Here is a 13,658-nt window from a genome sequence, read left to right on the forward strand (position 1 = left end):
CCTTCCAAAGACACATTTCAAGGTTAGTTACAAGGTTCAGTGCGGGAACAACTCACAAAACCATGTAACAAAAATCAAAGCAGATGATTAAGTAAACCTCTGAAGCCTCAAACTCCCTGAAAGTACAAGCATTCCTGTTGATTAATATTTGAATTAAGTCCAGAAACATTCACTTTTTCTGTGGTTTTTGTTTGCTTGCATTTTAACCACCACTGAGGAAGGTCTACAATACGCCCCAGTAACATTCTGTTAACAGCACATGGACAGTGTTTTTCCCTGGGAACCTGATACGCCACTGGCTGTGTGTAACTACCAAAGAGAAGTAGATGCTACTACACTTTCCTACTACAGGCTCACCATCCATGCAGCAAAAGCAGCACTGCTCCAACCATGCTAACCTAAGGGCCAAGGCAGCTAACACCAAAGGGCATTACTAAACTTCCTTTTTCCTTTACAGACGTTTTGTAGAAGTTAACAGAAACTTCTTGAGAATCTGCAGCAAATGTAAAACTGAAATATAAGACAGTCATTTCTTACATGTTGGCTCTTGGAAAAACATGCCTGAAAAATTTTGGATGGCCCTTCATGGTGCGTGAAGTTGCTAATCTTAGCAAAAATGTTGTCTATACTCTAAAAAGCAGGTAAGCAAAGCATTTCTAAATTATTTTTGAGCTACTTTCAGTTTAGTCCAGCTACAAACTGGAGTGATAAATGACACAGCTGGATACAAAAGCCCCAAGCAGGTTTCTTACACCTACAAAAGACATCACAGAACTGCGAGTATTTTTCACACAAGCAAGACCTACTTCAAAATCAAGAGTAAATAACAGATTCACAGGTACGCTTTGTAAAATATTAATATTTTTGCTTTCTTGGTTTGGTTTTTACTTCTATCTGCTACTAATTGGTTTCTTTCATTCATCCTCATGCCCTTATCAGCACCTTTTAAAGGTTCCTATTTCAGTTCAGATAACCTGTCCTGCCCTTTTTCTCCTACTGTTAATAGACACAGTCTGTACTGGAACAGGTATTCTGCTTTGAAATTCTGGTGCAAACTCCAGAAAAGAAAAGAGCATTTTTTCAGGAGATTTTTGACAATACAGCACACCCATTCACTTCCCCAAACTATCTGTCTAGGCTGACATTTTCCATGAAGACCCATGACAGCAGATCTCACGCACACACACAAATCCCTGCGCACACTTCATTGAGGACAAAATGCAAAATTGTATTTATTTCCAGCATCCAAATCTGGTTGTTATTGGGAAAACTGTAACAAGTCTACAATAACACACAGGATTTTTCTGATCTGCAAGTCCCAGAAATCCTATCTGCTTTCAGGAGATGGCTGTTATTGAAAGCAACAACTTTCTTCAGGATTTAAGTAGGGGGCGAGGAAATAGGAGCTGAGTAAGGCGTTTTTTTCTATTGTTCCTCCCAACAGGTGGGAGGCTGTTCACGAGGCTCTGCAGAATCGCAGAGGAGGCCAGAAGCCAGGAAATGCAACTGCCCTCTACCAGCATTCAGGGAATGAGAAGAGTTAAGCTGGGAGCCAAGGTGCAGAGAGCAGGTTTAGCTACAGAAAAAAGGGTAGCAGAGGTCTCACGGTAAAATACTGCCACTCACAACCCGCAGCAGGCCCATGTGCCAGTGTTCCCTGGCAGCAAGTGCTGCAGCAGGCGTTACCAGACAGTGATAACTCATGGCAAGCTCACAAAAACCAGCATATGCCATCAGCACTTCGGATCAGACTGGCTCATCTGAATTGATGATCCTGTTGGGGATCCACACCGCACCACAAATCGAGATTTCTAGGATAATGCCATTACCTACATAGCAAAACTGGGAAAAATGAAAGAGAAATGTTCTCGTAAAATGTTAGAATGCATTAACACTGCTATATCAAACATTTTGGAGTGGGAACATTTTTAAATTAATGCTTCTCAAAAACTCTATGTTCACCTCAGTTAAAAAACTAACTAACAGAATAAGGCTTATTACATCTTAATTTTCTAACTCCACAGATGATGTCCAACTATAGTAGGCCAATTTACATGAATTAAATTACCGAATCTAACATCCTGGAGTAAGCATGTAGCAATCAGGGGCTAAACCCCTTTTTGTTCTTAGAAGGATTCCGTTTGTATGAGGCCTGTCAGTTCAAAACAATAACAAAGAAAACTAAAATGCTTTCAGTATCAGCTAAAGGTTACATGGCTTTCACTGAAATAGGATGGCTTGGTTACATTAAACACTGAAGAGTAGAAAAAAAGGAGCTAGAAATCCAAGTTCTACCTACTTCAAAAGAAACTTCCTGACCAAGACATACCTACACCTAACTGAAGTATTTCAGCTTTTGTTACATGCAGCAATTCATTTGTTTGAAGAGCAGTCACCCCACCACCCAGGTTTGAAGGTACTCTTATTTAACTAGAGAACTTGTGCTGTCCCAGGCTTAGCTCATTAAATACAACATCTCCTTGGCAGACCTTTTTCACCAAGAAACTATGCAAATTCACACAGGAAATCCACTTCTGGTAGTGAAGCACTATAACCAAAACTCACTATTTCTCATCTCAAACACACAGCATATCAGATCTCCAGGCGCCTGTTTTTTCCCAACCTAGGCACCAGCCGTTCCATTTCCTAAAAAAGACCTTACAGAAATACACCATGAGATCATACAATAGAGATTGCTAAATACATATAAATGAACCCTCTGCAAATGGCTCGAGTGATCTTAGTCATTTCTTCTTAATATCTGATCTGAAACTTTGCATCTTCTGATGTAATGCTTTTACACTGCCAGAGAACACTTGAAATATCCCCAGCTTTCTCCCTGCTTTGCTCCCTCTCTCACCCTTCGTTACCAATAATAGCAGGTGAGATAAAGTAATCACATATATTTACTTACTTTCACAGCCTTGCACATGAACAGCAGCATAATTTCATTTGCATTTCAGCCTACTGGAAGGAGTACAGCTCACACATATTTTTGGACGTACACTTAGTCCAAGCTGGCTTTACCAATTTCAGCTTGAAAGCAGATTTTGTTTTCACATGTTTTAGATGAGAGTACATACGAAGTCAGTGAGCATACAAGCCTGCCAAGCCAACACCTCTTCTCAGTTTTCCAAGTGCAACTACTTAATGTAAGTCTCCTACACTCAATTAAAGCTTATTTTCAACCCTATGACACAAGGGTTAACTACAAAATAGAACTAATAAGATCCTATGTGGCAAGCAATTTAGGTAATTCCTGAACTGAATATATCCATGCTGACACCAACAATACTGCAAACACAAAGAGATGTCATATTAACACTTACACCAGCATGAACACAAGCGGAAGGTGGAAGACCATCACCTTCTAACTGGCAAACCTTAAAGAGAAAATATTCAAAATCATTCCAGACAATGGTGGGAGCTGCAGAAAGCAAAGAGTCTCTGTGGCCTTGCACAACAAAGCTCAAACAACAGGATCAGTGAAAGGTTTGCAGATGAAGAGCTATGTGGTTCGAGGAGTCACCTTCACCTACAGCACACAGGTTTAGTCATTCACCTGCTATTTTGGCTACCTGTCAGTTCCATTTGTGCTTCACAGCTTGTCCTCAACACTTGATAAAAATCAAAGCTGATTTGTGTCATTACAATGGCCACAACAGGAAACGTACACAGCGCCCGTATGTCAGCACAGAAACACCGCGAGGAGCCGAAGCTGGCAGGTGGAGGAGCAAATTGACAAAGGTTTAGAATCACAGTGGAGACAATCAAAAAATTTTCTATTCCTATTACATTTACATGCGGATGGCACACATTTCAACATTCCAATAAAGTTCATCTCCAGTCACCTGCATACTAGAGCCACACAACAAAGTATTCTGACTGTAAATGTGTTTACATTATGGACTATGTAAACCACAGCACAAGGTCTCAGTGGCCTGAAAAAAAGTTATGTTTTGCATTCATTATTTTGCCACTTGCTGAATTAGGAGTGGTTTACTCAGTTGTGCACACAGTTTAGCATACCAAAGCCACAGCATCACGTAAAGATGTCAGTTTTCCAGACACCCTACAGGTTGCCATTAAAGTCTAACACCTTTCCTCTCTTTATCCAAGATGTCAAAAATAGACAGAGTTTCAGATTTAAGGAAAATACCTCCTTTTTATAAATTAAAATCTGATGAAAATGTAAGATGATCAGTCCCTAGAGGCAGTGCCAGAACTTTAACGCACACAAGCATTTTTGCCAAGTTGTTTACAAACAGTACACCTACCAAGGGTTCAGAAAGATGCTGTGCTTTTCTAACAGGCAGAGAGAAAATGTCTGACTGACAAGGTGCCTTAGCCCCTTTCAACATTAGAAGGCACTCTGCCGCTACCTAATTAAGGCACATTCTCTTCTCGTAAAGTATTAACAAAGCACACATTTCCCCGACTAGCACTATATTTGTCATCCTTGAATAAATTACTTCTGTATTGTATTTCATGCACTCTTCCGGCCCACATCCTGCTAGACGCTGAATGCTTACTACTGGGAGTAGATGAGAGGTATGCCTAGGCAAGCTCCATTTCTTGGCTAGATGTATTGACAATGGAAAAGCTGAGTATCAGTAAAACAGACACTACGCTCATAATGAAGAGCCCCCTGTGAAAAATCAGATGAGATGAGAGTGAGCACACACAGGTGGGATTGGTCTCTCCTAAAATGTCTTCACCTGCACTGGCAAGGATGTACAGGACAGTATCAGCGTTACCTTTAATCAGTCTTTAGCAAGTTACCTACGTTGCATACAGGCCATGACTATTACAACACCTAAACAACCACTCTAGCCACTGAATTAGCAAAAATCCCCCTAATTTAAACTCCTAACTCCCCAACTCATAGAGAACAATACAACAATATTTTCGTAGTATTTTGATATGCACTTTACTGAGGATTCCTGCCTAACAGCATCACATAAAATGGTGTTAAACTCCAAGTTATCCTCAGAGTACTCATAAACCAGGAGCTGAGCACTTGCCGGGACAGAGTGCTGTGTGTGCTACTCGGATTATTTTTAAGAGTCTTATTTTAAATGAGTTTTCAAATAACTTGAAATACCACAGCTAACATAACATGATAGACAAACCAAACACTTCCTCATGACCAAGACGCTATTCCTGCAGCTCGCCGCTTCTGCACAGTGGCCGAAGAGGTGACGGCTGAAGAGCTAATCCGTAATCTCCGAAGATCACTTAAACTCCAAGAAAATCTTTACTTTGAGAAACTTCAGGGGAACGAACCCAGAGCATCGCCCTTCCCCTGCCCGGCCCCTCCCCGAGCCACCGCCGCTCGGACACCGGGCAGGGCGGGTCGGCGGGGCCGCCTCCCCGCGGGAAGCCGGGCGGCCACGCGGGTCCGGGCGAGAGAACCGCCTCGGCTCCTCGCCGGTTCCGCTCCCGGTGCCCTCCCGGTGCCGAAGGAGGCGCGAAGGGCGCGGGGCGACTCCACCTGTGCGTGTCCCCCGCACCCGCCGGCCGGGCCGCGGTGACAGCCGGGCCCGCCCGAGGTGACTCGTCCCGGCGAGCCGGGAGGGAGGCGGGGGGGCGGCGGGGAGGCCGCGGCCGGGGCCGGGCCCGCCCTGCGCGGACACCCCGCGGTGGGGACACCCCCGCTCTCCGCCCGCCGGGCCCGGCGCGGCGCCGCCCGCACTCACGATGGTGACGCTGGCCTTGCGCAGGTCGCGGTTCTCCTCCTGCAGCGCCTTGCACTTGAGCTTGTAGGTCTCCAGCTCGATCTTCAGCACCTTGTTCTCCTGCTGCAGCGAGGCCAGGCGGTTCGTCAGCTCCTCCAGCCGGAACGGCGAGATCACGATCCCGCCCGCCTTGCCGCCCCCCGAGGAGCCGCCGCCGCCGCCCCCCGCGCTGCAGCCGGGCCCGGCGCCCGGGCCGCCCCCCGACAGCGGCCCCGCGGTGCCGCCGCTGCCGCCGCCGCCGTCGGTGTCGCTCTCGCTGGCGCTGTCCGCCATCGCCCCGCGCGCGCCGCCGCCGCCGCCGCCGCCCGAGCAGGGGGCGGCGCCCGCCGCGCGCCGGCGCCGAGACGGGCCGCGCGCCCGCCCACAGCGCCGCCTGGCGGCCCGCGCCGGCACCGCGCCGGCCGGGACACAGCGGGACCGGGACCGGGATGTGCCGGGAGCGGGGATCCGGGACACACCGGGACCGGGATGTGCCGGGAGCGGGGATCCGGGACACAGCCGACCCCGGGACAGGGATGTGCCGGGAGCGGGAATCTGGGACAGACAGAACCTGGGACCGAGGGATATGCCCGGGGGGCTCCCTACACACCGAATCCTGGACACGGGATGTGGCCGGTCGGGCCGTGCCCGGGGGATCGGTTACACAGCGGGCACCCGCGGGGAACAGCCCGTTTGCGGGGGTCATCGCCTTGTACCACAGAACCCGTGAGGGGAAGCCCTGGACTCGCCCGAAAGCGCTGTGGGGGAGCCCAGGGGTTCGCTGCGCACGACCCAAACAGCCCCAAACCTTGCTTAGTTAAAGAGTATTTGTACCGAGGTGGCGTTCGGGCGCACGCAGCGCTGCCCGGGCTGTACCCCCGGCCAGGCCCCTTCCCTGGCTCGCAGCCCCCCACGTTTGGCCACCACCGGCAGACGGAGCAGGGACCCCCACCCGCCTGGCCTCGGGGTCTGGGGGAACAGCCCCGGCCGCCAGTCCCGCTCCCCTCACAGCACACAGACCAGCTGGCATGTTCATTCAGGCCTCCATACATCAGCAAAACCGCTTCAAATTAAGATATATGGACACCCATCTCTCATTACTGATAATGTGTTTCCTGATTAGTAGGTGCATTAGTTTCTTTCCTCCCCCTTTTTTTTTTTTTTAGTTTAAAAAAAAAAATTATTTCTTTGCAGAGTAGCAGCGAGCTATAGTGGAGAATATGTGCCATGTATTCTATGGCAAAACATGGTCTGTATTGCTTCTGGATAAATTAGTCACCAAGATTGTATAATTGGTTTCTCAATTATTTATGCAGGGGTCTTTTAACAACAGTAATTCTTCCATTAATGGCAAGTAAGGATTTCATTATCTCTAACTGCACTACCTTTTTGTTCCATGCCATAGTAAATTTCAAATTTTACTCTTTTTAATGGCTATAATATATGAAGGAATTCCATCTCTGTAAAGTAATTATTCTTTTCGCCTGCCTGGGAATATAAGTGCAGGTCATTTTATTTTTGGTCTCTTAATCACAAGAAAAGCAGTAAAAGGGCTGTTCCTACTCCTCAGCAGTGGGAACTGTTTGCTGGGATCTCTGTCCGTGTGTCTGTCCCTGGCATGTGATGCTGCCTCCAACACAGCTCAGAATGGAGAGGGGGTCAAGCAGGAGTCCTCATCCAGCACCAGCAGAGACCCACAGCTTTGCCTCAGCCCCATCAGGAGGCATCAATTCAGGGCTTTTCAGGCTAGAAAAGGTCCTGCATCCCCTACCCACCCCTGTGGAAACTGAGCCGCACTCCTGCATCCCATTACCTCCGTACTGATCCTGGTGATGACATTAACATGTAATAAAGCCACTGAGAAACCCTCAGCACCACCTTGGCAGCTGTTGCCCCACAGCTGGATTTCCCATCTCTGGGCTTTGTTAGGGTGGGATTACTCCCAAAACATAAGAGCATTGTCATCAAAAGATGCTGCCATAGATGCACAGATCAGCTGATGACATCCATGAGGCCTTGTGAGACCTTTTCAGTGCTGTCCTAAAACGCCCCTGCAGCAATCCCTGGGCACTCCTGGGCGTGCAGGGCCAGACAAGCCCAACCTGGGGCAGTTGCCAGCTCCTCTGCCCTGCAGCTGTGTCCAGGCTGAGCCTTTCCACCAGCATAGGCTGTGGGATAAAAACCCCGAGGGATTAAAATAGGATTAAAAAAAATAGTGAGCACTGTTTTGGATGGGCAGTTGCAATTCACCAGAATTGCTTTCAAGTAGGTTTGCTGGTATTTGGGAAGCTGGTTGGACACCGCTAGGTCATGAGGAAATGTTATTTCATGCACGTCCTCCACAGCACAGGCGATAGCTGGAAAGCTGGTTTGTCTCTGTGCACACGCACATGTGTTCCTCAAATCAAACTCATTTCCAAACAAGCAGGTTTGTGACTTGATGCTCTTTCTCCATCCATCTGCCCAGCTTTGATCAGCCAGTTATCTCCAGGACTGCTCACATTTGAGTGTCTTGCTGAATCAAGGCCTAAATATTTTGAAAGCCTGAATCAGCAAAACACGCATCTGCTCCGGGCTAATCTTACCCAGCAAGCCCCACAGCGTGCTTAACCTTAAGCCACTCTTCAGACCTATCAGTGTTAATCTTAAGTGCTTTGCTGATTCGGAGCACTATAATTTTCCAGAGGACATGTCCTCTGCTCCTTCAGACACCAAAATTAGCCTGAAAACAGACAGGCAGGTGCAGGCAACATCCTCACCCCGGCAACTGGGCTGGATTGGCTCAGCCAGGGGCTGCATCCCTGGAAGCACACCAGGCAGCTGCTGGTGCTGCCTTCAGCAGAGCATTTCTAGAGTGGTGCAGACAGCAGCTATGGAGATCAGGGATCTTGAGGCTAGAGGGGAGCTTTCCCCCAGCTGCCTCGCCGTCCCTCTCTCTTTCTGCTGGGCTGGCATCAGAGGTCTCACTCCCAGCCAGCACGCCGACTTTCATAACAGTAAATTATAACTTGGCACTTCTGTAGCTCTCTCTAGTTCAAAGCCATGCTGAAACATTATCTAATTAATTCACACAATAGCCCTGGAAGGCAAGGAAGGGAGATAGGAAGCTGAGTTACTTGCCCAATGACAAACACTGAGTCAGTGGAGGAGTGGGAGGGAAACTCAAGGGCCCTGGATGTTTAGATCTGAGGTGGCATCTTTCTTGTCGCAACAGCATTTCAGTCATTTAAAAAATAGTACCTGTATATTTAATTACAATTACAGCCAACTACTCCAAATTAATAGATTAAACAGGGAGAGAAAACATTATCCTAATTAGCACCCCCCAAAAATAAAAAATCACATGCTTTTCACATCTGTAGGATGTTAGCCAAACCAATTAAAAAGTATAAATATATGGTATAACCAAAAATAGCAAAACCAGAAGCTGTCCCACTGACAGGGCTGCTCAGGTGCCACTGGTCCTGGTCCCCACTGCAGGCAGCAAGGGGCTTGGCACCACAGGAAAAGTCACCACAACCAGCCTGCCACCACCACAGCATCCTCAGGACTAGGTCCCCACCCTCCTTGCCTCAGTATCTCTTTATTGCACAAAAAATAAATGCAGAACTATAAGGCATAAAGGGAAGGTGCTCACTGAAATAAAGAATATGAAAACGTCACCAGCACCCTTAGAGTAGGAGAGCAGACCAATCAAGAAGAAGAAATAATAAAACAGGGATTTATTCACAGAAAATATCATTACAGGAGGCAATGGGCAATTAGAAAGAGTGTTCCATAAACTCACATCAACAGTAGGAATATTGTATAAAACACATTTCTAGGTATGAGGGGTCAGAAGACGTATGTTCAGAGATTTAATGTAATCCTTAATGTAATTCCAGACGTCCATTAATCAGCTGGAAGGCCTTCTATAAGAATACAATTTCATTAAAATATTCAGTAGTTATAGACTGAAGAGGAAAAGGCCAACTGAAGCTAATTAACCCAAGGGAAAAAAGTCTGCATAGTACTCAGAGTACCTGACTGAAATGGGGGGCAAGAGGGAATGGAAAGACAAAGTTGCATGAAATGCAATTAATGACAAATACTACTAAGAAAATAAACTGAAGTAGCATTAAAAAGAATGTGACCTGTACATAAGGGAAGGTTAGAAGGGGGAAATGGTGTGCTTATGTGGAGAGGTTGTAGAAAGGGACGAAGCTTTGAAAAATATTTGTATGAGCAGAAGAAACCCAAATCGCTACTACTGTGGATTAAGGCAACAATTGAGGCAAGTTAAAACATGTCTTCTAACAAGCAATTCTGATGAAAATAATGTCATGCTGCTTTGCTTTTCTGACCAACAATTACTTAATCAGAATGATGTATTAGGAAAGAAGTGTCTTGGTAGGATAGAGTATCTGACTATGAAAATGTGCTCTGTGGTAGCCAACCAGTAGCTAACGCATCTTCAGCTCTGGGCCTTTGCTTTTGTATCCTTGTTTTCCCCAGGGTATTTTTTTCAGAGTTCGTACTAGGTTGGTTCTGTTGGTCTGGCCATGTCATAATGATATCCAGCCCCTGGAAGCCTTCCAAGGAAGTTGGTGAATTGAAGGGGATTGCTGTACTTTGCTGTTTTATAGCCCAAATAGCTCTCAATAATTGAACATTACTGTGGTGGGAAAAGTACCAACAAAATTTTATTATAAATCTTTGTCTTCCTCCAGGACTTAGGGTCAAATAAATAAAGACATGCACAATTTGCATGCTGTTTTTAGCATCAGCAGTTATGAAAAATGTGACACATACATAGATTTGCCTTGAGCAGCTCATTTTTCTGTCCTTCACTAACCTTTTCCTCTCCCAGTAATGGACTACTTTTTCTGTCAAGCATTTTGTAGCAGACTGGGTCTAAAGGGTCGACATCTCCATCAGAAAACTGTTGTACTTTCAACCACGCAGGAATATTTTCTTCTGCACTATGACCATGTTTTCCCTACCTTGCTCACTCAGGGGTTAGAGGCAAGCTGAGCCAGGAGCTCCTCCTCCTCCAGCCCCAGTTTGGTAGGATCTGTCCTGAAAACAGAGGTCCTGTTTGCATTCCCCCCCTCCTCCTGTCCCTTGGCAATCCCCACACGTGACCCCAAGGCCAAGGATGCAGTGGATCAGCAGCAGCTTTTGCATATATCATTAAGTGGTCAGGACAACAACCCAGCCCCTTGCCAATACCCTGCCCAGCATCCCTGCACCAGCCTCAGCCAGGCAAGTCCCGGCCCTCTGGATTGCACCCCCTCCCTGGGGAGAGAGGGCTGGCCCAAAGCCATCATGCTGCTCCTGCAGAGCCCTCCAACCCTGCAAGGCTGGCACAGCTCCTCCAGGCCAAGCTGCTCACGCTGGGTTTGTACAAAAATTTGATAAAATTGCCACTGATGGACTTCAACGAGCTTCATCAACTGTTCTTATCTTGGTCCTGCTCAAAGAAGCCCCAGTTATAAACTCCTTCCCTAGAGGGCATGGAGAGGTTTTTGGGAGCATGTGCCACACATCCCAGGCTGCAGTGACCTCCCCAGAAGAGCACCTCGATTTCCTGCACACTGTGTGCTAAAGACAAAGCCTGTGTTAAACAACCCCCCAGGAAATGAGCATTAATTAGCAGAGTGCTGCAATCCTGCAAGTGACTGCCACTTATCTCACTAATGTCAGCTCTGCACTATGGGAGCTCTTAGAATTTCTGACATTAAAATTATTATTGGCCACAAATAAAATGCAATTGGTATTCTTCCAGAAATGGAAAAAGTACGGTAGGATACCCTGGAGCATTATTAAGTAGTGCTAAATCAAATATCAAAGGATGCAAATAACGCTGTATTTAGCAATCAAGTTTATTTTAATAGATGCAATCAGAGTCCCATGACTGAAAATTTTGCCTCTAAGGAGAATGTTCTCACTGAGGAAAACAAGAAAAAAAAAAAGACAAAAGTGCACATTTAGGTAGGGTCCTCACTTACTCCAGAGCTGTCTGTGCTGTTTGTTAGTTCTGGCAAGATTTCTGTTTTCCTTCTCAAACGACCATTTACACTTCAACCTTGTTTTTCCCAAATACCCTGAGCTACTGTTGGAACCACTCAGTGCAAAACAAAACCAACACCCAGAAAATCCTGTTTGTGCAGCATTTAATACGGAATTTTAAATTCTGTGAATTTAGCTACAGAGTTCCGTTCTCTGTTGTCTCTCTGTATCAAAGAGAGAAGCAAGCTGTGACACAGGTGCCCGTGCAGCAGTAGCTGGAGACTGGGACCTGCCAGCGGTGGGGGCTGCCCTGCTGGGCACGTTCAGTGCTGGCCCAGGAGAGGCGTCTGCCGCGGTCACAGCCTGCTCGGACACCCAGTGCTGCCCGTGACAGGGCCGTGCTGCAAGAGCACCCTCGGAGCCCCGAGCTGAGCCGGCAGCTACCCACGTGTGCTGTCACACTCGAGACCCGCTCCCCGAGCTCGCAGCTGCCACACAAACCACCAGCAGCGGCAGGAGAGCTGTCGAGACTCACCTACACGCCTCTGCTACCTGCACAGGCAGCCTCATTCTCTGTCTACAGAAAGAGCGCTGCTGCCTGCCAGAGCTGCCACTCCAGGTACAGTCACAGCTTTTTTCCACACCAGCACCAGGCAGAGGAAGGGATGAGTCAAACAAAATGCTGCCTTTTGGATTCTGCTAGAGATTGAGGCGAGGCTCTTCTACAGTCCTGCCTTCCTGCTGGTTGTGACCACAGCCTTTGCTCCCAAGTGTACAGTCATGATATAATATTAAATACATACATCTCACAGCATTTACTGAAAACACTCTTTCTCATTCAGCTGGTCTGGATACTCGAAGGGAGGGAGGGAGGCATCTGGATGGCAAGATCTGCAGGAGGACGATCACTGCTGTTGGACTGTGAACTGCAATGAGACGCGGCTGTTCTCCAGTGGTACTGTAAGTGGCATTTGTCCTCCAAGCGCTGGCATAAGGACCTGAGCCATCAGCACTGTACCAGCAGTATCCTGACCTAGGTAAAACATGCATTGCAACACAGACTGGCTGCTGAAACGATGAAAACTTCATCTATTGTCCCTGCTTCAAAAGGTGGTGGCCCTAGTAACTGAGAGACGCTGACAAACCAACCTGTTAGATTCTCCTGAAGCCAAGTGCTGTTCATCACAGTCAGGAGAGCTTTGCTGACTGACCCCAGGTGATGACCACTTCCTGTGGGGACCAGCAGATAACAACAAGCAGACCGAGGTGGATCTGTAGCAGTGGTGATTCCTCAGGTGCCAAAGCTGGGGTGAAATACCTCATCTTCATGTTGTCTTAAAAGCCAGGTAAAACCGATCCCTGTGTAAGAGACTCTATTGCACCTGAGCAGAAGCCTGCAGTTCAGAGCAGTGTGTGTACTGGTGCTGCCTACAAACCTCTGTTTTGGCCACATCCCTTACGCAGTGCTCCATCACCCATAATATAAAAAGTGCACGCAATATACAGGGCATATACATTTTAATGTCATCATGGGTAGTGGGTCTGCTACTGCTCTGACTTAGCACACTGGGGAGAAAATTGCTTTTGGTAGTGCTTTCCCTGGTTCTTGACAGGGCAAAAGAATTTACAGGAAGTCCAGAGATCACATGTGTTGGAGAAGGGGCTGCACATCCCCCTGTTGCACTGGCCCTTTCCCCACATCTCTGACCCAGGGAGATGGGTTTTCCTTAGCTTTGCTGGGCATGTGCTGCTGGCTGCTGTGTTTTCCCCCCGCTGCCCCGACCTGGGGAGAGCCTGCCAAATGATGGCCTGTCACACTGGGAAGATGAGGAAGTGGATCAGACAAAAAAAAACAGAGAGGAAAAGCAGCTGAAAGCCAGGGGCAGTTAACAGCTGGCCTTGTGAAGCCTCATGTCAGTAGTGTACAAGAACACTGCCAAACACACATTA

General features: G+C 47.3%; 1 protein-coding gene across 2 annotated transcripts in view; it reads right to left on the bottom strand.

Moving 5' to 3' along the window:
- The window catches only part of CCDC6 (coiled-coil domain containing 6), a 51,380-nt gene extending 45,369 nt beyond the window's left edge, over positions 1–6,011 (bottom strand). For both annotated transcript variants that reach the window (XR_007205082.1, XM_048310764.1), the window contains exon 1: positions 5,700–6,011. Coding sequence is in view for 1 of the 2 variants with exons in the window: in XM_048310764.1 (XP_048166721.1) it covers positions 5,700–6,011 (312 nt within the window). In the remaining variant the exon portion in view is untranslated. The remainder of the gene's footprint in view (positions 1–5,699) is intronic.
- Between the last annotated feature and the right edge of the window lie 7,647 nt (positions 6,012–13,658).

The sequence above is a fragment of the Corvus hawaiiensis genome, chromosome 8 (genome assembly GCF_020740725.1).
Source record: "Corvus hawaiiensis isolate bCorHaw1 chromosome 8, bCorHaw1.pri.cur, whole genome shotgun sequence".
Lineage (NCBI taxonomy): Eukaryota > Metazoa > Chordata > Aves > Passeriformes > Corvidae > Corvus > Corvus hawaiiensis.